The sequence below is a fragment of the Notolepis coatsorum genome (genome assembly GCF_963971535.1).
Source record: "Notolepis coatsorum genome assembly, chromosome: 6".
NCBI classification, from domain to species: Eukaryota; Metazoa; Chordata; class Actinopteri; order Aulopiformes; family Paralepididae; genus Notolepis; species Notolepis coatsorum.
In genome coordinates this window covers 45,666,213-45,688,778 of record NC_140170.1, presented here as the reverse complement: position 1 = coordinate 45,688,778, position 22,566 = coordinate 45,666,213, and the positions used below count along the sequence as shown (strand labels likewise).

The 22,566-nt window shown below is 43.4% G+C and overlaps 1 protein-coding gene across 3 annotated transcripts in view; it reads right to left on the bottom strand.

The window, feature by feature from the left end:
• Positions 1-14,949, bottom strand: part of LOC311231068 (homeodomain-interacting protein kinase 3-like) — an 81,659-nt gene extending 66,710 nt beyond the window's left edge. For all 3 annotated transcript variants that reach the window (XM_084317536.1, XM_084317538.1, XM_084317537.1), the window contains exons 1-4: positions 14,643-14,949; positions 7,169-8,154; positions 6,347-6,538; positions 3,689-3,870 (exon numbers count right to left, since the gene is read on the bottom strand). In XM_084317536.1, coding sequence (XP_084173662.1) covers positions 3,689-3,870; positions 6,347-6,538; positions 7,169-8,152 — 1,358 coding nt within the window. In that variant the 5' untranslated portion in view covers positions 8,153-8,154; positions 14,643-14,949. The remainder of the gene's footprint in view (positions 1-3,688; positions 3,871-6,346; positions 6,539-7,168; positions 8,155-14,642) is intronic.
• Between the last annotated feature and the right edge of the window lie 7,617 nt (positions 14,950-22,566).

The window sequence follows — 22,566 nt, the reverse complement described above, 5'->3', positions numbered from 1 at the left end:
GAGAGAGAGAGAGAGAGAGAGAGAGAGAGAGAGAGAGAGAGAGAGAGAGAGAGAGAGAGAGAAAGAGGGAGAAAGAAAGAAAGAGAGACAGAGACAGATAGAAATACAGAGAGAGAAAGACAGACAGAAAGAGAAGACAGAGCTCTCAGTAGTAGTGCAGGTTATTACAGAACTCTGTAACAATGACACTGAGTTAACTTTATGACCTTCATATGGAGATAAGATCCAACGCTCCGAGTTACATTTCTGACCTTCATATGGAGATAAGATCCAACGCTCCGAGTTACATTTCTGACCTTCATATGGAGATAAGATCCAACGCTCCGAGTTACATTTCTGACCTTCATATGGAGATAAGATCCAACGCTCCGAGTTACATTTCTGACCTTCATATGGAGATAAGATCCAACGCTCCGAGTTACATTTCTGACCTTCATATGGAGATAAGATCCAACGCTCCGAGTTACATTTCTGACCTTCATATGGAGATAAGATCCAACGCTCCGAGTTACATTTCTGACCTTCATATGGAGATAAGATCCAACGCTCCGAGTTACATTTCTGACCTTCATATGGAGATAAGATCCAACGCTCCGAGTTACATTTCTGACCTTCATATGGAGATAAGATCCAACGCTCCGAGTTACATTTCTGACCTTCATATGGAGATAAGATCCAACGCTCCGAGTTACATTTCTGACCTTCATATGGAGATAAGATCCAACGCTCCGAGTTACATTTCTGACCTTCATATGGAGATAAGATCCAACGCTCCGAGTTACATTTCTGACCTTCATATGGAGATAAGATCCAACGCTCCGAGTTACATTTCTGACCTTCATATGGAGATAAGATCTAACGCTCCGAGTTACATTTCTGACCTTCATATGGAGATAAGATCCAACGCTCCGAGTTACATTTCTGACCTTCATATGGAGATAAGATCCAACGCTCCGAGTTACATTTCTGACCTTCATATGGAGATAAGATCCAACGCTCCGAGTTACATTTCTGACCTTCATATGGAGATAAGATCCAACGCTCCGAGTTACATTTCTGACCTTCATATGGAGATAAGATCCAACGCTCCGAGTTACATTTCTGACCTTCATATGGAGATAAGATCCAACGCTCCGAGTTACATTTCTGACCTTCATATGGAGATAAGATCCAACGCTCCGAGTTACATTTCTGACCTTCATATGGAGATAAGATCCAACGCTCCGAGTTACATTTCTGACCTTCATATGGAGATAAGATCCAACGCTCCGAGTTACATTTCTGACCTTCATATGGAGATAAGATCCAACGCTCCGAGTTACATTTCTGACCTTCATATGGAGATAAGATCCAACGCTCCGAGTTACATTTCTGACCTTCATATGGAGATAAGATCTAACGCGCCAAGTTACATTTCTGACCTTCATTTAAGCATTACATCACGCGCAGGAGTGGTTTGTGAAAAATAAACCATGCCTAGGGGTGGTCGTTAGGCCCCCCTAGGCATGGTTTATTTTTCACAAACCACGACTACAAGTGGTGTAATGCTTTTATACAACTGGCACATTCATCCAACCTTATTGCTATACAATAAACACACATTAATCGAAGATTTATTGAAAAAACCATCCGCCAGAAAAAGTAGTTCCCACAACAACAAAAAAGAGAAGTTGCCTCCATGTGGACGCAGCTCGGAAGTGCTAACACATCCAACTGTCTCTCAACTAAGACATCCAACAAACTAACACATCCAACTGTCTTTCAACTAAGACATCCAACAAACTAAGACATCCAACTGTCTTTCAACTAAGACATCCAACTGTCTTTCAACTAAGACATCCAACCAACTAACACATCCAACTGTCTTTCACCTAGACATCCAACCAACTAACACATCCAACTTTTCTTTAGTTTTTAACCTACTTTCTATAGAACTTCATTCTTAGATGCTTCTATAGAAAGTAGGTAAAACAAATTAAAAAAAAAGTTCTCTTTGCCCTATAGGGGGATTTTATTTTTTTAAACCTACTTTCTATAGAAGCAGCTGGGAGGTGCGCTGTTTTAAGTGAGCGTGGGTTATTGAATTGATTGATTGAACATTTTATTACTGTCCGCCTTGTTTCCAACTGGTTAAGTTTAGGCCCTCTTTCGAAGTTGGTTAAGGTTAGAGTTTGGAACCAGGGCTGGTGGTCTATCGCCCTGCTCTAAAGACAAACTCTAACCTTAACCAACTTCGAAAGAGGGCCTAAACTTAACCAGTTGGAAACCAGGCGGACAGTAATAAAATTAGCAATCAATCAATCAATTCAATAGGCCATGCTCACTTAAAACAGCGCACCTCCCAGCTGCTTGAAAGTAGGTAAAAAAAAAAGCTAATTAATCAATCAATCCACGCGATTTTTATTTTGTTCCACAATGACTCATGACCCATCAATTACATCATCCAACATTGTTTAAAGAACTAAGACATTCGCCGTGACAGAATCGGTTTATATTTAGTCGTTATGACGTTATCAACATATCCATTTGTTAAAGATTATTGTCCGCCATCTTGTTTTTTCCTAAAAAGCCGCACGGCGGAGTGATAGTAATTCGGTTGTGGGCGGGTCCTGGGACCAAGAGCGTGGAATTATGAAAAATACATACGTGTAAATTGACTGTTTCAGCCAATCAGAATCGAGAAATTTGCATGCCGTTGTATAAATAAGATCCAACGCTCCGAGTTACACAGAGCCACGTGTCTGAACATCATGAACACCGATACCAGCCCAGGAGTCTTCCTCCATGTATATGATTTTACACTGTTGAATTCTGTTCCTTACGAGGGCGTGTGCCGTTAAAAAAACACGCGGGTGGCCCGCCTAACTGGTTTCTGTGGACGTCGCCCTAAGAGAAAGTGTGAAAATACTTGGTATCCATTCCTTGGAGTGTGCTTTGCCGCTGACTGTGTTAGATCTGCGTCTACTCCTTGCGCTGGGACTGCCCGGCTCTTTCCAGAGCCCTCGATTGCTCCTTGGGTTATTTCTGTGCTACGGTGTGTCTTTCAAAAACGCTCAATCCCCAGGCAAAAGCCCCATCCCACTGGTGACATTACTACCCAAACCTCTGGGGGAAACCCTGAGAATGACCATTACGAATTAGAAGGGAAATGCCAATCCGTTTTACTGTGTCCCAGGACAGTTCTTCAGTCAGTCTTTGTGAACATGCACCGCTCTCTCCTAAATCAGTGAGAGGATCCTTCCATCTGTGATGTCGAATCTGGGGCTGCTGCTTACGCCCCAAATGAGTTTAATTTTCATTTAATAACCCAACTGAGTTTCAGAAGAGCTCACGCAAACATTTTAGGGCCTCATAAAGTCCGAGCCCTATGGAGCAGCCCAAGATTTGACATCCTGGTTACAGTACTGATTGGAGCGTTCTCTCTCTCTCTCCTAGTTTTAGGGGAGAGAGTGGTGCGTGTTCATAAATATTGACTCATCTGTCCTGGGACAAAGGAAGAACATAATGTGAATTCTTAAAAAACTGGTGGAATTCCCATTTAACTTCACCTGTGTGACATATCTCTAACCTAGACCTCGGACTCGTTTTCTTTCTGCTTGTCCTTTTGGATGTTGGGGTCTCTGATGAGAAAGCTAAAAGATGAAAACATCTCGGGCTAATTAAGACCCGGACGAGTGTGTAAACATACCTGTAGTATCTGGACTGCAGGTAGGTGGAGCAGACGGCCTTGGAGACGTGGCTGGCCGAGCCGAAGTCGATGACCTTGACCCTGTAGGGCTGCCTGCACGGGTCCACCAGCATGATGTTCTCAGGCTTCAGGTCCGCGTGGATCAGACCCAGAGACTTCAGCTTCTTCAAGGCCGTGGCCACCTGGGAGGGTCGAGCACACGCGTATGAACAGTAAGCATAACACAGTAGGGGTGGGGGGAAATCGATACGTAGTAGTATCGCGATACTTTGCGTGGCGATACTGTATCAATACAGGGACTGTATCGATATTTAATTATGCATAAATAAAATAAATTTTAAGGAAGTTGCATTGTTCATTTCAATACCTGTAATAGTACAGTAGTCCACACACACACATGTGCATTCAGTTAAGTTGGAATATGACTGTAATACAAACAGTTCAGTTTGTCAGGTACATGCAACACAGATTACAGTGTTGACATCTGTCTGCTTGATAAAATACCATGTTCTGCAATAAAAATTATTGAAGTGAGATGAACAGACTGAACTTTATTTGATTAGATAAAACATGTTGACAGTTTTACTTTGCAGTTGAAAAAAAGTAATAAATAAAATGTGATAAAAAAATAATTTTTTTACAATACTCAGCGTATCGCGATATATTTAGTATTATACAACGGCATGCAAATTTCTCGATTCGGATTGGCTGAAACAGTCCATTTACACGTATGTATAGGGACCATTCTACGCTCCTGGTCCCAGGACCCGCCCACAACCGAATCACATCACTCCGCCAGGATCACTCAGTCGGCAAAAACAAGATGGCGGACAATAATCTTTAACAAATGGATATGTTGATAGCGTCATAACGACTAAATATAAAGCGATTCTGTCATGGCGAATGTCTTAGTCCTTTAAACAATGTTGGATGATGTAATTGATGGGTCATGAGTCATTTTAGAACAAAAGAAAAATCGCGGATTGATTGATTGATTATTTTATTATTTTAAATTTCTACTTCCTTCCCCCTGACTGCAGCGTTCACTCTCACACTGTCCGACGCTGGCGTACCCACCCACCCACCCCCACACACACCCCCACACACTCCTGTCTGCAACGGCGGGGGAGAGTCTTGCTCTGACACACACACCTGACTGTAGAAGCAGCTGAGTGCTGCGCTGTTCTAAGTGAGCATGGCCTATTGAGTTGATTGATTGATTGATTGCTAATTTTATTACTGTACACTTGGTTTCCAACTGGTTAAGTTTAGGCCCTCTACAGTAGATTTAAAAAAATAAATAAAAATAGGGCGAAGAAAACTTTTTTTTCCTATAGGGCAAAGAAAACTTTTTAATTTGTTTTACCTACTTTCTATAGAAGCATCTAAGAATGAAGTTCTATAGAAAGTAGGTCTGCATCCCCTTAACAATTGTGTGTATTGAGCCGTACTGTATTGTACCCATTCTGCATCTGGTAATAAAATTTTCAATCAATCATTCCAATAACAACCACTAACTTCATAATTAAAAACTAAAGAAAAGTTGGATGTGTTAGTTGGTTGGATGTCTTAGTTGAAAGGCAGTTGGATGTGTTAGTTGGTTGGATGTCTTAGTTGAAAGGCAGTTGGATGTTAGTTGGTTGGATGCCTTAGTTGAAAGACAGTTGGATGTGTTAGTTGGTTGGATGTCTTAGTTGAAAGACAGTTGGATGTGTTAGTTGGTTGGATGCACTTCCGAGCTGCGTCCACATGGAGGCAATTTCTCTTTTTTGTTGTTGTGGGAACTACTTTTTCTGGCGGATGGTTCTCAATAAATCTTCGATTAATGTGTGTTTATTGTATAGCAATAAGGTTGGATGAATGTGGCAGTTGTATAAAAGCATTACACCACTTGCAGTCGTGATTTGTGAACAATAAACCATGCCTAGGGGGGTCTAACGACCACCCCTAGGCATGGTTTATTGTTCACAAACCACTCCTGCGCGTGATGTAATGCTTAATCGCGATACTATCGTATCGTGCCGCAAGTATCGCAATAGTATCGTATCGTGAGGTCTCTGGCGATTCCCACCCCTATAACAGTTTCTTCTAAACTATGGGTCAGGACCCAAAAAGGTTCATGGTGTGTGTATAGACCTAATCCTGCATCTAATTGTGTATGCATGCTTATACAGTGTGTTTACGTGCTACAGTATAACTTTAATGATTTCAAGTTGTGAAATAAATCACTCGTTATTTAAGTAGAAATGTAAGTAACGGCGGGGCAAAAGTTGGTGCGTCTGCAGGTGTTGTGTACACAGTACATGTGTGTTTGTGCGTCAGGGGTTTTCGTCAGCCAGGAAACAGCTGTCTAGCTCATTGCAACTGGTCTGCAAATGTAAATAGCCATCATGGCCAAAAAAATAATATGTTAAATTTATTCACTAAACGGATCACCATTCAACGATACTGTGACCATTAAGTACTAATAATTACTTCCCCTATAACCATGTTTTCATCCATTTCTTTATGACCGCACATGTATTACATGATATGGCCGTTCAATTTTACATTTGGCCGGGAAATTTGAATCTTATCGGCCAAAATAATTGCTCATGGAAACCCTGGTGTGTGTGTGTGTGTGTGTGTGCGTGCGCGTGCGTGCGTGCGTGCGTGTACCTGCTGCAGCACCGGCCTGATGATCCTGAGCGGCAGGGGGCTGAACTTGTTCTGCTTGAGGAAGTCGTACAGGTTCTGCTCCAGCATCTCGAACACCAGGCAGGTGTGACTGCGGTGCTGGAAACACTCCAGGGCGCGCACCACGTTGTGCTCCTCCGCGTTCTCGCCGCTCAGGCGGGCCAGGATGCCCACCTGCGGGGGGGGGGGGGTAAAAACAGGAAATGAACACCCTTGGTCACGCCGCGGCCACCAACTGGCACACAATTAAAACCGGGTCGAGGGAGGTTCGTTCCACGTGTTTTCGGTCAGATCTACATTTAACAAGGAGGATGGGAGCAAAGGGAAAAATAAGTACCAATAGCAACAGACTACGAAACATGTTGGTGATATAATCCAATGAGATGTTTTTAACTGCACGAGAGGAAGTGTGCAAAATGTCACACATTGACATAACATCCCTTTTCATTCCCCTTCATCGCCCCTGGGTGCTGAGATCCAGTGTTATAGCTCTTCCTATTGCTAGAGGTGTAATAGCCGTTAGCCTCTTCTGACAACAATATTAATACACATTGCTATATCTAAATAATGATGCTAGTAAAAGCATGAAAACTAAGCAAGGAAAGAAAACAGGCATTATCCATTAGTCGAATGGACCTCAAAAGGTCTCACATGGTTGTGATTGGAGGATCAAGAAACGGGGATGGGGTTTGATCTATGTCAATAGGAAGGATAGTGGGGGAAGGAGGGGAAAAAGAAAAAAGGAACATCTCCTCCGCCCTGCTGATAAGATACCAACAGAGATACACACGCATAGCTCCTCACCTCAATCTGTCCCTGGCGTGCGTAGGACGGGTGGTTCTTTAAGATTTTGACCGCCACCACCTCGTTGGTGCCCCTCTTCCAGCACTTCACCACCTGCCCGAAGGTCCCGCGGCCCAGGAACTCCAGAACCTCGTAGCTGTTCTTCATAGAACACAGAACCTCGTGCTGGACTAACTGGTAGTCCCCGTCCGCCGAACCGGTTCTGGGCGCGGTGCCCGCTGCCTCGGACGCGACCACCGTCCCGGTGGTGCCCGCGGCGCCGGTTTCAATGCCCGTTTCAGTCCCGCTCTGTTGGCATCCTCCCCCCGTTCCGACGGTCTCTGTGCCGTTCCCGGCGCTGGTTTGCAACATGGTGGCAGGTGGAGGTAGTGTAGAAGCGTCTTCCACTATCTGCATGGCTCCTCTCCGGTTGTTTTCCCGCGGTCGTTCTCCACCACCCTCGCCTGTCCTCTGCTCACATCTCGGGGCCGCCGTGCCGTCTAGGAGTTGTAGGTCTCCAGCGCCCTCCTCTCTCGCTCTTCTATTCTCCTCCTCACCCGTCCGTCTATCCCTTCTTCCGACACAGGCCCTTCTCAGCAGGCCACAATCCAGGCCTCCTCCCGCCGGAGTGCCACTGCTATCCCCGCGAGGGCGCACTTCCTGTGGGCCTCTGCCCTGACCGAGAGGCTCCCGACCCTGGATCTCGGCTCGCTCCTCTCGCTGTGACTCGGCGGTCCCCGGTGGCTGCTCTTCCACCCGTATGGCTCTACGGGGTCCCGTTGAAGCGATCCCGGCTGAGGGTGGTACGACGTTGTTGGGATAGGCGATGCCGTAGTTGACTCCAATTACGTAGGTCTTGGGCGGGACGTGTTGTTGAAAAGCTCTGCTGGTGATGCTGCCGGGGTGGGGCTCACCTGTGGGTTTGTTGGTACTACTGCTGGTTCCTAAGGCACTGGTTTGAGCTGAGTACAGGTGTGGTGGATATATGGAGACTTGTGCGGCCATACCTGTAAGAGTAAGAGAAGGGGGGGGGGGGTTAGGGACAATAAGCTTCTTATATCTAAAGATTTGTGACAGCCAGAGCTGAACTACAACTAAATTAATCTAGAACGCTCTAGACCTGGCCTAGGTTTTGTTGCTAAGAAAGAAATACAAGCCTAAATCCGTGTTCAATCTCGTCTCCCAGTGGTATAAAAGGATTCTTACGACGACGCAGACCCGTTCCCTTATTTGTATTCTAGTCGCAGTGTTTGCTAATAAAACAGCCGACAGGAAATCGAGGATGCATGGGTCTATGTTTGTTTTCGTCGTCAAGTTGAAACCGCCCATACACACTGTACACACTTATTATATGAGAGAATCCTGACACACGATGCCATGCCGTTGCCAATGACATGTTTACGGTGCGATATGGTTACAGCTGAAATAGCCTACACAGTTCTATATATGCCATCAACACGAATATCCCGAATGTTAACAATGTGTACCGACTTGGCTCAGGTCCGTCGGACACACAGAACGTAGATCAAATGACCAGAACATTTCCTTCCCCTTGCCCATCACATGAGACTTCCCTGTGTAATCGCGATGGTTATCTTCTCAACAGATAAAAGTCACGGCCAAACCAAAAGCCTGTGGCAACATTAAAACAGACGGCACACAGCCGCACAGTCCCGTCACCTTTACCAGCGAGGGGAACTGGCTTACTGTAACGGGAGAGGGGGGGAAATCCCATCATCGCAACGCCGGCCCGTGACCGTCCCTGTACACTACACTGGAGTGTTGCTTTCACACAAAGTAGAACTGCAGAGCCAGCGGAAAAACCCAGGGGGACCTGGTACAGTAGCCCGATAAGAGGAGAGTGGTGAAACTCACTGACATACACAGCAGTAGCAACACAAGGGGATTCATCATGTAGGCCACATTGACTCCTGCTGTAAGCAATGGGCTGTTGAACTTTTTTCACCCTGGCTGTGTGTAGTCTCTTCTGGTACAGAGGGCTCATCAAATCTAAATGTTATTCTCATATGAGCCGTGAGCCAGAGACACGGCCCTCCATACTAATCCACTCCCCGTCTCGACGGTTCAAAAAATGCTGCAACAAGCTAATCACATTCACGGGCATTCGTAAAACTGTGCCAACACCAGCTTAAGATCATAGCATATTACGCTACGGTAAGAACTGCGTAACTTAATGCCAGTTCCCAAATATACACGTAAAAAAAAACACAAACATTGTGACATTTACAGATCAATACCTCCTCAACCCAGACCAATAGATTTGAAAAATGATAGGCCGTCAGTGGTATAGGCCAGGGGTTCCCAGAGTTGGGGGGTCGCCAGATGATTAAAAAAAAAAAAAATCCCCAAAAAAAATATTTTTTTTAATAATTTTTTTAATGCAGTCATGCCATCACAAACACTGGCATTTAAAGGGTACAAATAAAACAATTCCTGCACCAGAATGCAGGAAATTAAGTCTTTGTAAAAAAATCCTGGTGGGGGACCCCCAGACCCCCCGCTTAAAAAGTGGCCTGACTGGGGCTATATTTCGCACTATATTTCCTGGCCTGAATGATTTCCCCAGTCCGGCCCTGGTTAAAAGCATCCAACGCTTATTAGTGTGTGTGCGTTTGAACGGTTGCATGTTTCAACCATACATTTCCATTTATATAAAAAAATATATAATAATAATAATAATAAAAGATCAAATCTTTTTTTAAGAATTTTTTTTTATACCTCCTATAATAGTGGGGGTCGCGGCTCTCTGACACTGTTATTTCGGGGGTCGCGGCCTGAAAACTTTGGGAACCCCTGGTATAGGCTAGCACCTCCTCCAGCCTTAAGCCAATATCATACATGTACTGAGTGATAAGACAGCAGTTCTTTGTTACACACACGTGCACACACACACACACAAGTACACAGTGTGCCGCTGCATGGCTTATGCAAGGTGTTTTGCTTCATATGAAAGGTGTTCCCAGCTGAAGCAGCCCTCCTAGCTATTCAAATGGTCACACACAGGCTCAGACAGGCAGAGAAGGGGGCGTGTGTCTGGGCAGCAACATGAAACAAGCCCTGCCAATACAAAATACTTCACAGCGGGGTTAGGCTGGCAGGTTGGTATGGGAGACTGCCTAGTAGTAAGAAGAAACATTGGTGGTTTGATCTCCAGGATGGGGTCCAATATATTGCTGAGGTACCTGTGAGCAAGAGCACCAAACCCCTAAATAGGGTTATATAAAACACTGTGTTCCAAGGACAGGTATTAAAATGTAGCTAAAGCCAGATGCAAAAGCCAGTTGGCTGTATCCTTGTGAAAACAAACCATCTAGTACATACTGCAAAAACAAGTCTCCCAATTGTCAGCTCTAAGCTTTTAGTATTAGGGGTGTATCACATAATGTATCGACATAATAGCGCCATGCAAAATATTGCGAAATAACTTCCACTAAGTACCTATAGTGGAAGATTAGCACTAGCCACAAGCAGTACAATGCTGGCTTGGCTGGTAAGTTTGCTTATTAGTTAGCCTTATATGCATAGAAGCCATTTATAATTAAAAAAATATATAAAAAAAAATGGTTGCCACGCTTCTCAATATAGAGATGAGGAAACCCCTCCCCACAAGAAAATATCCAATCACTGCTCAGATGTTGGGGTGATGACAACAACACTGGAGCCACATTTCACACAACACTGGATGGAACATGGCGAGAAGAGTCAAGAAGCAGCAGTGTGGGGACATTTTGGTTTTAGCATTGAATACAATGGCGACGAGGGAACAAAAACAGTTCACAGAAAAATGACGTGTCACCTGCGTAAATGGAAACACTTCCAATACGAGCGCACATCTGTGCGGCCAGGCCCTCACCACCCAGCAACATCACACAAAAAACGTGCTGATGCCTATCCTACCAGTTCACAAACACTCAAATATAACAAGTGCAGTGAGTTCATTGCAAAAGATTTGCATCCCTTTCGGTGGTTGGAGATGTGGGCTTTCGTCACCTAATGAAAACTCCCAATCCGCATGATGTGCCCTCTGAGTCTCGTACATTTTTCACCACCAAAGTGATTCCTGACCTCACAATGAAACAACACGCAAAGGCATTGAAGGCGAATTGGCAAAAACACAGAGTCTTGTACTAACCACAGATAGTTGGACCTCTAGCAACAGAGTGTTACCTCACTGTGACGGTCCATGTCAGATTGGGAGATGAACATCACAGTACAGTTCAAACCAGCCCCCTGTATGAAAGTCATACAAGCGCTCACTCGGCAGAGGAATTGACAAATGCAGTGACTGAGTGGAAGTTGGAGAGGCCAAACATGACGACACTCACAGTAACCATAACCACAGATAACGCAGCAAATATTGTGATACAAATAGAAAACATATTTGTATACATTTGCAAAACTTTTTTTCCCCTAAGAAGCTAAATTAAGATAGTTTGTTTAGTCTAATTTTGGAATAAATCAATATTTTATTTTTCTCCTTACGCACAACATGTGTACCGAAAACCACTGAGACCCCAAAACGTAGGTAAATATTGAACCGTCGTGGAATAACTGTATCCCCATTAGCAACAAGAAAAAAAAGCAAATTTTAAATGAATTAGTAGTGGCTCCTCTGAGTAAAGTAGTGTCCAAAATAGAGATGATATTATCTGCTAAGTCATTGCCGGTCTTTCCCTTATTTAGCAGAGACGGGTTGTGGTTATGCTCCCAAATCCAGTTGGTTCTGCTACAGGTTGTGTAGCATAGCATAACACGTTGCATTCGTTTATAATACAGCCATAAACAACATGATACAAATTGTATATATAGCAATTTACTTAGCTGAGGAAGGACCGACTCTTACTATAAATGGGACATGTAGCCTAGATAATTTCAATTACAAAGACAACAGGCTTTTGTTATAACTACATTAAGGGGAGACACTGCAGGTGAATAGGGTAAAAAGATTAACTAATAGATATCACAATGAAACTTCCCCAGTTGATTACTTATATTAAGACAAGACTTTTTTGTATTACAAGTTTTCTGAAATTGTATGTTTAAATATGCAAATGAGGCATGATCTACTTAAATATGCACTAATTTGCATATAATTCCAGGACAGAAATCTGAACATTGGATAAAGCCATTTTCAAAACTATAGTTTCATTTTGTTGACATATTAGAGCCAAAGGTTATTACAGAGGGGATTTTGGATATCTCTTTTTATCACTCCATAAATCAGAAAATACTCCATTCAGTCCATTTTTATGGTAAAATTCCATATTTCGCCATGTTTTTAGGAATAAAATGTGATATAAATCAGGGTATGAATGCGATATCAACAAACCCTTCTGTAAATACCTTCAGAACATAGATATGAATAGAACTGGAAGGTTTGGTGTATGTGAGTGCTACTGAAGTGGAGATTTCTGGCTCAGAGTATGATGAAAAACTCTTAAAACTCATTTTTGGGAAAACGCCTTCAAAGTTCTGTATTGTAAAATGCCATACTTTTTTTTTTTAAACAGATATTTACAAACACAATACGTAATCAAACCATTAGTAATAGACAACCTAAACACATGCCTGATAACTGAATAATAATAATAATGATGTTATTGAACTGAACAGAACTACACACAGGCTACAAACAGTGTAGTACAGTGTAGTACCCTCTAATAGGCAAAAAATATTTGAATAGATATCACTATGGAACTTTCCAAATTTGTTATGTACATATAAACTAAGAAAAAATATATTGCAAGTTTTCTGAAATGTATGTTTATATATGCAAATGAGGCACTTCCCCATTAGATATGTGCACATTTATGGATGCAATAAGGCAAAATGATGTAAAATAAACAACTAAATGTGTGTTAGACGTTTTATTGTCACTAGTTTCATAGAAGACATGTTTAGGAAGCAAAATATAACAAAATCTCAAAATCAACAAAAAAAGTATATTTGACTATTCACCTGCAGTGTCTCGCCTTAAGGGGAAAACCTCTGAAAGTTAACTGGTGGGGGGGGGCTTCCACCAATGGTTAACCTGCGTAACGGCTATCGACAAACCAAACACAGCATATGGCTGGAGATGGTGCTAGTTTCCACCCTGTGTGAAACCAAACACAGCATATGGCTGGGGATGGTGCTAATGTCCACCCTGTGTGTGCTCGCCAAGGTGCCATGAGTCGGTGATGGACACCCAAACAGAAACAGCTGCGATGCCTGGTGCCCTTGTCTGTGCCAAAGCAGGTAGCCCGATACCCATGCACTGAAAAGACACCCAATCCTAAAAAGGTTGATGCTCGATCACACTGGGTCATCTGCGTTTTATTGGGGGGTTTTTGTTCACACTCGTTTACGTACCTGACTTTCTATCTTATACTTATATTATACTATTTTACACTATCTTGTTATTTTATCTAGCACACTCAGGAGCAAAACAGAGAAGCATTTCATGCTAAAGTATTCTGTATTTCTGTATGACAACTAATAAAGAAACTTGAACTTGTTAACATTAAAAGTTTGTTTATATAAAGCGACCCCTAACCCCAACCACTCCCACCATCTAAAAATATACATTTAAAAATAAATGTAAATATTTTCCTAGGGCCGTGGGTTCTAGCATCCAACAGCCTGAAAAAACGATAAGCCACGACGACATGGAATAGTATAGACTGTACATATATACTGTATATTGAACATTTGTTTTGTTTACACTCGTTTACGTACCTGACTTTCTATTTTATACTTATATTATACTATTTTACACTATCTTGTTATTTTATCTAGCACACTCAGGAGCCAAACAGAAAGAAGCATTTCATGCTAAAGTATTCTGTGTTTCTGTATGACAACTAATAAAGAAACTTGAAACTAGTGTGTCTATGTACTGGGGGGGGGGCATCAACAACACACCCGTTGAACCTTCTGTTCTGGCCACAGCTGCTGCTAGCTAACTGTTGGGGGTTGTTGTCTCGTCAATCAACACCAGGAAGGAAGAAGGGTCAACAAGAAGAAGAAGTAATGTTCGACTGAGAGAGGGGGGGGGCTAACCCAACACTTTACAGCTAAACGTTATTATGGGATGATCGCGAATTATTGCATAACATTCAGTCACAATAACGTGTAGTACATTACGTTTCAATGGACGTCAATAAAGTTAGGCTAAGCCAACACAACCTCTCCTAGTAAATCAAGGCAAGATTGCACATGCTTTTAAGTGTCCTTGTACACATTTGATTGCACTTATGTTAGCCAGCCTATTTGCTTATATAAGTTAGTCGGCTAACGTACTTTAGCCTGGCCCAGCATATAGAGCCTTCCTTGTTTGGAGAAAGAGGAACAACCAGAAGAAGTTGGCTAGATCCATTTTTCTACCATGTGATCCTATAATTAACAAGAGGCCCGGGACATGTAAAGGTATAAACACATGCTTGACATAATAATAATAATCAAGTTTATCCCCGACGAAGAATAATAAACCAACCTTTTAATAAGACCAGTAAATCGTGTCGTCCCTGGAAGCGTCAGCAGGAAACATGCTGCTCCACACCACCATGATGCTCAACTCTGCAACGGTGCCGCCGCCGCGTCCATCTTGTTCACGAGGAGGGCAGAGCGAACATTTCATTAAGCTCCGAATAAACAACGCGTAACTAGCTAGCTATTTACACAACAAACCTGCAGTCTTCCGTGGCGCGGTCGACTAGTTACGGTTTAACATATAAGTGCCTCTTGTCGTCTCCGTTTCTTAAGGCGAGGGATCCATGTTTGTAAACTTCTTCTTTTGCTGTGTGCGACTCTACGCCTCGTCCGCGAGCAGCCAGCTGCCTGTTGCTTCTCCTCCCGCCGCGTCATCACGTGTGGAATGTGGAGCAGGGTCCAGCTGCGGCGCCGGAGAATCCTCTCAACAAGGGGCAAGCCTGTGGCAGGCAGGCATGCGTGATCCCCCCCACTAGACTCTGTTTGCGAAGACTGATTGATTGATTGAAAACTTTATTAACAGATTGCAGAATGGGTAATACAGTACAGCTCAATACACACAAGGGGATGCAGACCAGAGAAAGACTTTCGTCTTGTTTACATCAGGGTCCCCCATTTTCCATTCATCAGGACATAATATATATGACATACAGTACCAGTGGCGGACTGGCCATCGGGACGTTCGGGACGAATCCCGATGGGCCGGGACCAAAGTGGGCTGGTCCAAAAAAAAAAAAAAAAAAAAAAAAAATTATACTTTTTTTTTTTTTTTTTTTTTTTACTTTTTAATTATTATTTTTTTGGCCAGTGTGTGGGCCAGTGTGTGGGCCACTAATGTGGGCCGATGTGTGGGCCAGTGTGTGGGCCAGTGTGTGGGCCAGTGTGTGAGTCGGTGTGTGGGCCACTAATGTGGGCCAGTGTGTGGGCCGGTGTGTGGGCCAGTGTGTGAGTCGGTGTGTGGGCCACTAATGTGGGCCAGTGTGTGGGCCAGTGTGTGGGCCGGTGTGTGGGCCAGTATGTGGGCCGGTGTGTGGGCCGGTGTGTGGGCCAGTATGTGGGCCAGTCTGTGGGCCGGTGTGTGGGCCAGTGTGTGAGTCGGTGTGTGGGCCGGTGTGTGGGCCAGTGTGTGGGCCAGTGTGTGGGCCACTAATGTGGGCCGGTGTGTGGGCCGGTGTAGTGTGTGGGCCGGTGTAGTGTGTGGGCCAGTGTGTGGGCCATATGTGGGCCGGTGTGTGGGCCATTATGTGGGCCGGTGTGTGGGCCAGTGTGTGGGCCGGCAATAAAACAATAAACAAGTTGCATAAACTAAATCAGATTAAAAATTATCACAGTTCTGGTTTGCCTTAAGATGCAGTTTAAGATGGGTCTTGAACATGGAGTATGTAGGGCACTCTCTAATCACAACTGGCAGGCTATTCCAGTAGTTACCACTTTTAACAGAGAACACAGTTTTTGCAATGGTAGTATACCGAAAAGGCACCTTACAGTCCCCTCTACTGATGGCCCTGGTGGTAATGCCAGTGTCTGCTTTCTGTTGGATGAACTCATTCAATGGGGGAGGGGCAAGTCCATGCAGAACCTTGTACATGAAGCAAGTATATTTGAAAACTTGGAAATTCTCGAAACTTAGCATGTTATGTTTTTCTAAAACATTACAGTGATGAAATGAAATTGGTTTCCTATCAAATACTTTTATGGCTTTTTTGTAGAGTAATTATATTGGTGTAAGAGTAGTGACATATAAAAGAGACCAGTTGATAAAACAGTAGGCCTACTCGATGTGTGATAAAATCATTGAATGCAGAAACATCCTTGCAGCATTAACTGGCAGGCAGGGCCTGATCTGCCTGAAGTTTTCGATGTTAAACTTGACTGTTTGTCACTTTCTTCACATGACTTTTTGAAGGTCAATGTAGAGTCAAATGTGACCCCAAGATACTTGAATTAATGTACAATGTCCAGCTCCGCCTCTCCCAGAAACACATTAGAGTGAGTGACCTCTACTGGTGACTTTGTGAACATCATACACACTGTTTTCTTGGTGTTAAGTGAAAGACATGCTTTTGTTAGCCAGTCTTGAATGAGACATGAGACATCAGTGAATGAGATTCACGTTTCCTCCCAACCGCGAGTAGGCCTAGAAGCGCAGAAATGGAGAATGCAAAAAAAGAAAGGATGGAGCTGAAAAAGCTAGAATTAAAAAACTAAAATTGCTAGTAAAAGACGCAGAACAATGTTCTAAAATTACAGACATGTTTACCCGCTGCTGCTGCTAATGATGATGAAGTTCAAGTGGAAGGAACCAACAGTAACATGACAGGTGCATGCAGTAGCCTAGTGCATATTCTACTGTTGGTGTCTGCCGGTTCATGAGGGCTAGCTAGCCTATACTAGCTCTTGCAGTGATTTCAGTCATTCTATTACAAGACAATGTGCTTTCCGTATTCCTGATTCCTTACAGCACGTGGACGTAAATAGTTGTGACTCGTGACGTTTTTTCTCTGACTAAAAGTTTAGTTAGCAATGTTAGGACTAGTGCCCACCACAGCATCAGAAGCTAAAGTGCTAACCTAGAGAGCCAATCAGAACCTAGGACGGGCTGCAAATTAATCGGCTACTAATATTATAATAGTAAATACTAAAATAAAATACTATTATGTTCCCTTCCAAATTTTCATGTTGATATTATTATTGGTAATCTAATTGATTGAATTGATTAGTTGCCATTTTACATGCTTAAATAAGATGTACCTTAGAATTCCCAACTGTTAGCCATGTTCTCGATCTGTATATGATTAGTCTCATCTACATGTTTGTAAATAACCACAGCTAACTAGCTTAAGCTAACAACTAGGTCAACTACTACCCCGTAGTTAAACATATGTGATTGCATATAACAGCTAACTGCTACAGCTAAGTTGGTAGTTAGCCTATTCCATTAATGTTGAATGTATTTATGAAGGTTGTTGATGGTGGTTGGCGCTGATTAGCAGACATGATTCCGTCAGTCTGCCACAGGGCAGCTGTGTTTGCTGATGCTGCTCACGACCACCAGTAGCGTATGACTGTGTGAGTGTGAATGCTTGATGGTTTCTGTGAAGCGCTTTGTGGAACAATGCTGATATACAGTTAAGAATGAGTAATTCGCTTTTGGTTTTTAAGAAAAATTTGTAAAGCTATTTTTGAAAACTACAGGGGTGAATAATACTGTTTTCTTTTGCTATTTTCTTTTAGAATACTGTTTTGGAGTCTTAATTTTTTTAATTTCTTTTTTTTTTATCCACTTTTTCTCCCATTTTCTACATTTTCTCCCATCCCAATTTCGTATCATCCAATTCAACCCTCCCCTGTCACGAACGCTGTTTCTTGCCTCCCACAAGCCGGCTGCAATGTGGACTAAGTCATACATAGCACAAGTCCCCTCCGGTACTTGAGGTAACAGCAGTCGCATCTTTTCACCTGCGCAGCTCGATCTCTCAGTGGCGAGGAGTAACGCGTGGGAGGCTCACGCTGCCCCCGACACTTCCTGATTCTACTGTGCAGGCACACCAACCGACCTGTAGGAGTCGCTGTCCACAACGCCCAATCCCCACCCATCAGTTTCCCACCCCCTAATACGGCCAATGTGTATTAGTATGAACGACCAGCTAAACTGAAAGCAATGTGGAGCGCTGGGCTCGAACAGGCGAGCCCAGCGTCTCCAGTATTTGTGGCGAGCGCCTTGCCCACTACGCCACGTAGCCGCCAATTTTTTTAATTTTTGTTAAGAATATAGGACAGGCATATATAAGCATTATGCTTCAGTCTGTACCTTTTCAGTCACTGTAAAATCAAATATTGTTAAATGATGGGGTATATTGTATTGTGTGAGATGATGACTGAATAAACTACTACTACTACTACTACTACTACTACTACTACTACTACTTTGGGTGTTTTCAAAAGGCTGAAAAACGCTGTATGAATTCAAGCCATTATTATTGATTGCTGATGTTCTTCTTATGCAGTTGACTCTGAGGAAAGAGAGAGCGCCCAATCCAGCACAGCTGACCCTGAGGGGAGAGAGAGCGCCCAGTCCAGCACAGCTGACCCTGAGGGGAGAGAGAGAGCCCAGTCCAGACAGACAGACAGACAGACAGACAGACAGACAGACAGACAGACAGACAGACAGACAGACAGACAGACAGACAGACAGAGAGAGAGAGACACAGAGAGAGAGACACACAGAGAGAGGGAGAGACAGAGAGAGAGACACACACACACACAGAGAGACACATACATAGAGAGAGAGAGAGAGAGAGAGAGAGAGAGAGAGAGAGAGAGAGAGAGAGAGAGAGAGAGAGAGAGAGAGAGAGAGAGAGAGAGAGAGAGAGAGAGAGAGAGAGAGAGAGAGAGAGAGAGAGAAAACAGGCTCTTGGAATGGGTGTCTGGGAGGAAGTGGGGGGTCTTTCAATGTTGATTAAACGGCAAGCAACTAATGTCATGAGTGCCAAATTAAAGGACAATAAATCCAATCTAACTGAAATTGTGTAGCACAGACCTTTCTATTAGGGATGCTCGATATTGGCTTTTTTACCGATACCGATATACCGATATTGTCCAACTCTTAATTTCCGATACCGATATCAACCGATATCAACCGATACCGATATATGCAGGGTTTCCCGCCCCAAGAAATGGAATAATTTCAGGTAATTAACATTACATATCTCTTGTTGTGGAATTAACACAACATTATGCATACTTTTGACAATAAATAAAATCAGAATTGGTTCTTACTTGCTTGCCTGGGTAAATAAAGGTTATAGAAATGTAAATAAAATATTATTTCTTTAAAACCGATACCGATATTTTTCGATATCACATTTTAATGCCGATATCGGCCGATAATATCGGACATCCCTACTTTCTATGGATCAAAACCTCAATATTATTATGGTGTAGTTAATACTTCATGTATCCTTAATCCCTAGGCTAATGAGGCACTAAGATGTTAGTAAAAAAAAAACATATGCCAATGACGGGAAGTAACGGTATATGTATGTGTGTGTGTGCACTGTGCATGAGTGCACATCTAGGGGCGGTGTGTAGATTTGGTCTCCCTGATGTTGACTCCTTAGCCACAGCCTTGGGTTGTTTAATACTGGACAAGTGTTTCATAACGCCCGTTGTGTGGGCCGGTTTCGGGGCCGGTGCGTGGGCCGGTGTGTGGGCTGGTGCGTCTGAATGTCCCGGGCTGAATTTGTGTCCCAGTCCGCCACTGTACAGTACTGTATTTGCAAATCTGATATGTCATAAATGTATAGATGTAGCAGTACTGTCTATCTGTATGTCGTGTATGTCATATATGTTATGATGAATTGAAAATGGGGGACCCTGATGTAAACAAGACGAAAGTCTTTCTCTGGTCTGCATCCCCTTAACAATTGTATGTATTGAGCTGTACTGTACTGTACCCATTCTGCAATCTGTTAATAAACTTTTCAATCAATCAATCAAACAGATAAGACAGTACCGCTACATCTATACATTTATGACATACCAGATTTGCAAATACAGTACTGTTTGTGACGCTCTCTGATTGGCTAGGCCGCGTACAGCGAAGAAGAAAAGACCCTCTCTGACTGGTTTAGCTCCGAAGGGTCTCTTCCGCCTTGTACATAATATTCTCTGCTTCGAAGTGGTTATGCTTAGGCATTCTTTCGAAGTGATTATGCTTAGGCCCTCTTTCGACGTGGTTATGCTTAGGGTTAGGGTTAGCCAATCGGAGAGCGTCTTTTTCTTCTTCGCTGCAATCAAAGAGCGTCTTCGCTCAGAGGCTACGGAAAAAAATCACGCCTGTGGCAGCCACAGAGAATGAATGAAAACTTTATTTAACAGATTGCAGAATGGGTACAATACAGTAGATGCAGACCTGAGAAAGACGTTTGTCTTGTTTCCATCAGGGTCCCCCATTTTCAATTCATATAGACATTTATGACATACACAACATACATGACATTTATGGCATAGGGACATATAGGTATTTAGTACTGATACATTTGTGACATAAACGGTATTCAAATATACAGTACTGTTACCCCTAGATCCTGACAGAGTATATACATATGATGGGGAGGGGACTGTACATTAGGAGGGGGTGGGTGGGTGGGAGAGAGATATACATACGGCGGGTAGGGAATATATACATGCGGTGGGGAGGAGACTGTCTATTAGGAGGTGGTGGGGGTTTTGGGCATTTACGGTGGCCAGTTTCGAATTGCAGCCTCCCGTAGGTGCTCTTTAAGAGCGGTTTTGAATGTGGGTAGGGATTCACATTCCTTTACAGCTTTAGGTAGGGCGTTCCACATTGATGTGGCATAATTGCGAAACGTATTTAGTCCCTTGTTTGAGCCGAATCTGGGTTTAACATGATTTGTTGAGCTTCCTCTGGTGTAGTGGTTGTGGTATTCACTGACCTTTGGGAAGTATTTTGACATGTACATGGGTACCTTAGTCGTATAGTGTATCTTGTAGACCAGGCCCATTGCAAGTTGCTGTACTCTGTCGTCTACTCTAAGCCATCCTAGGTTGTCAAAGTGGGCAGGGGTGAGGTGGGTTCTGGGGGTAAGGTCAAGTAGTAGTCTGACCAATTTGTTTTGTGATGTTTGTAATTTTGATTTAAGCGCCTTTGAGGTGCTTTGGTACCATGAGGTGCACGCATAGTCGTAGTACCCTTGAATGAGTGCTCCTGCCAGAGTCTTCAGGGTATTCTTGTTTACCAGAGAGGAGATCCGGTACAAGAATCTAGTTCGTTGGTTGACTTTTTTTATTACATTGGATGCCATTTTGTCACAGGAAAGATTTGCCTCTAGGATGGAACCCAGGTAGGTAATTTCATCTTTCCTTGTGACAATATTGTCACCCACTGCAACTGAGAAGCCGTCGGTCTTGCGGAGTTTGTTATTTGAACCGAAGAGAATGGACTCTGTTTTGCCCATGTGTAATGATAGTTTGTTATCAGCGAGCCATATGCAGATTTTGCCTAGTTCCGAGCTGAGGGTTTTTTCAACCTGCAACTTGTTCTTGTCAGAGACCAGCAGGGCTGAGTCGTCCGCAAACAGGAACAAGTTGCAGTCACAGGCTGACGACATGTAATTTGCATAAATTAGGAAGAGTAGCGGTCCTAGTATGCTTCCTTGTGGAACACCACAGCTCACTGTGAGGGGGGGGGGATAGAGTACCGTTTACCTCTACCATCTGTTCTCTCCCCTCCAGGTAGGATTGCATCCAGCTCACTGATAAGCTATCAAAACCAATTGCTTTTAGCTTGTCAATCAGAATGGAGTGATTGACAGTGTCGAAGGCCTTTTGTAGGTCCAGCATGACCATGCCGCAGTATTTGCCCGCGTCCACTTCTTGTTTGATGTGGTCGTTCAAATAGAGGCATGTGTTAGTGGAGTGGGATGTTCTGAAGCCAGATTGGAATTTGTAGATTCGATTTTTTTCCGTCAGGTACTTTTCGACCTGTTCGAAGACTATTTTCTCCATGACTTTCGAGATGGAGGTAAGAATAGAAACAGGGCGGTAGTTGCCTGGGTCTAATTTGCTGCCCTTTTTGTGCAGAGGGGTCACTCTCGCAATTTTGAAGTCCTTGGGGACGTGTCCCTGTTTTATAGAGAGGTTTATTATGTGAGTGATGACTGAGCGCGCCGATTGGCGGAAAGTACGGAAGTTTCTCGAAGTAGGGGTGCATGCCATCTAAGAATGAAGTGAGCGTGTGTTATTGGAATGATTGATTGAAAATTGTATTAATGTCCGCCTTGTTTCGAACTGGTTATGCTTAGGCCCTCTTTCGAAGTCGGTTATGCTTAGAGTTTATCTTTAGAGCAGGGCGATAGACCACCAGCCCTGATTCCAAACTCTAAGCATAACCGACTTCGAAAGAG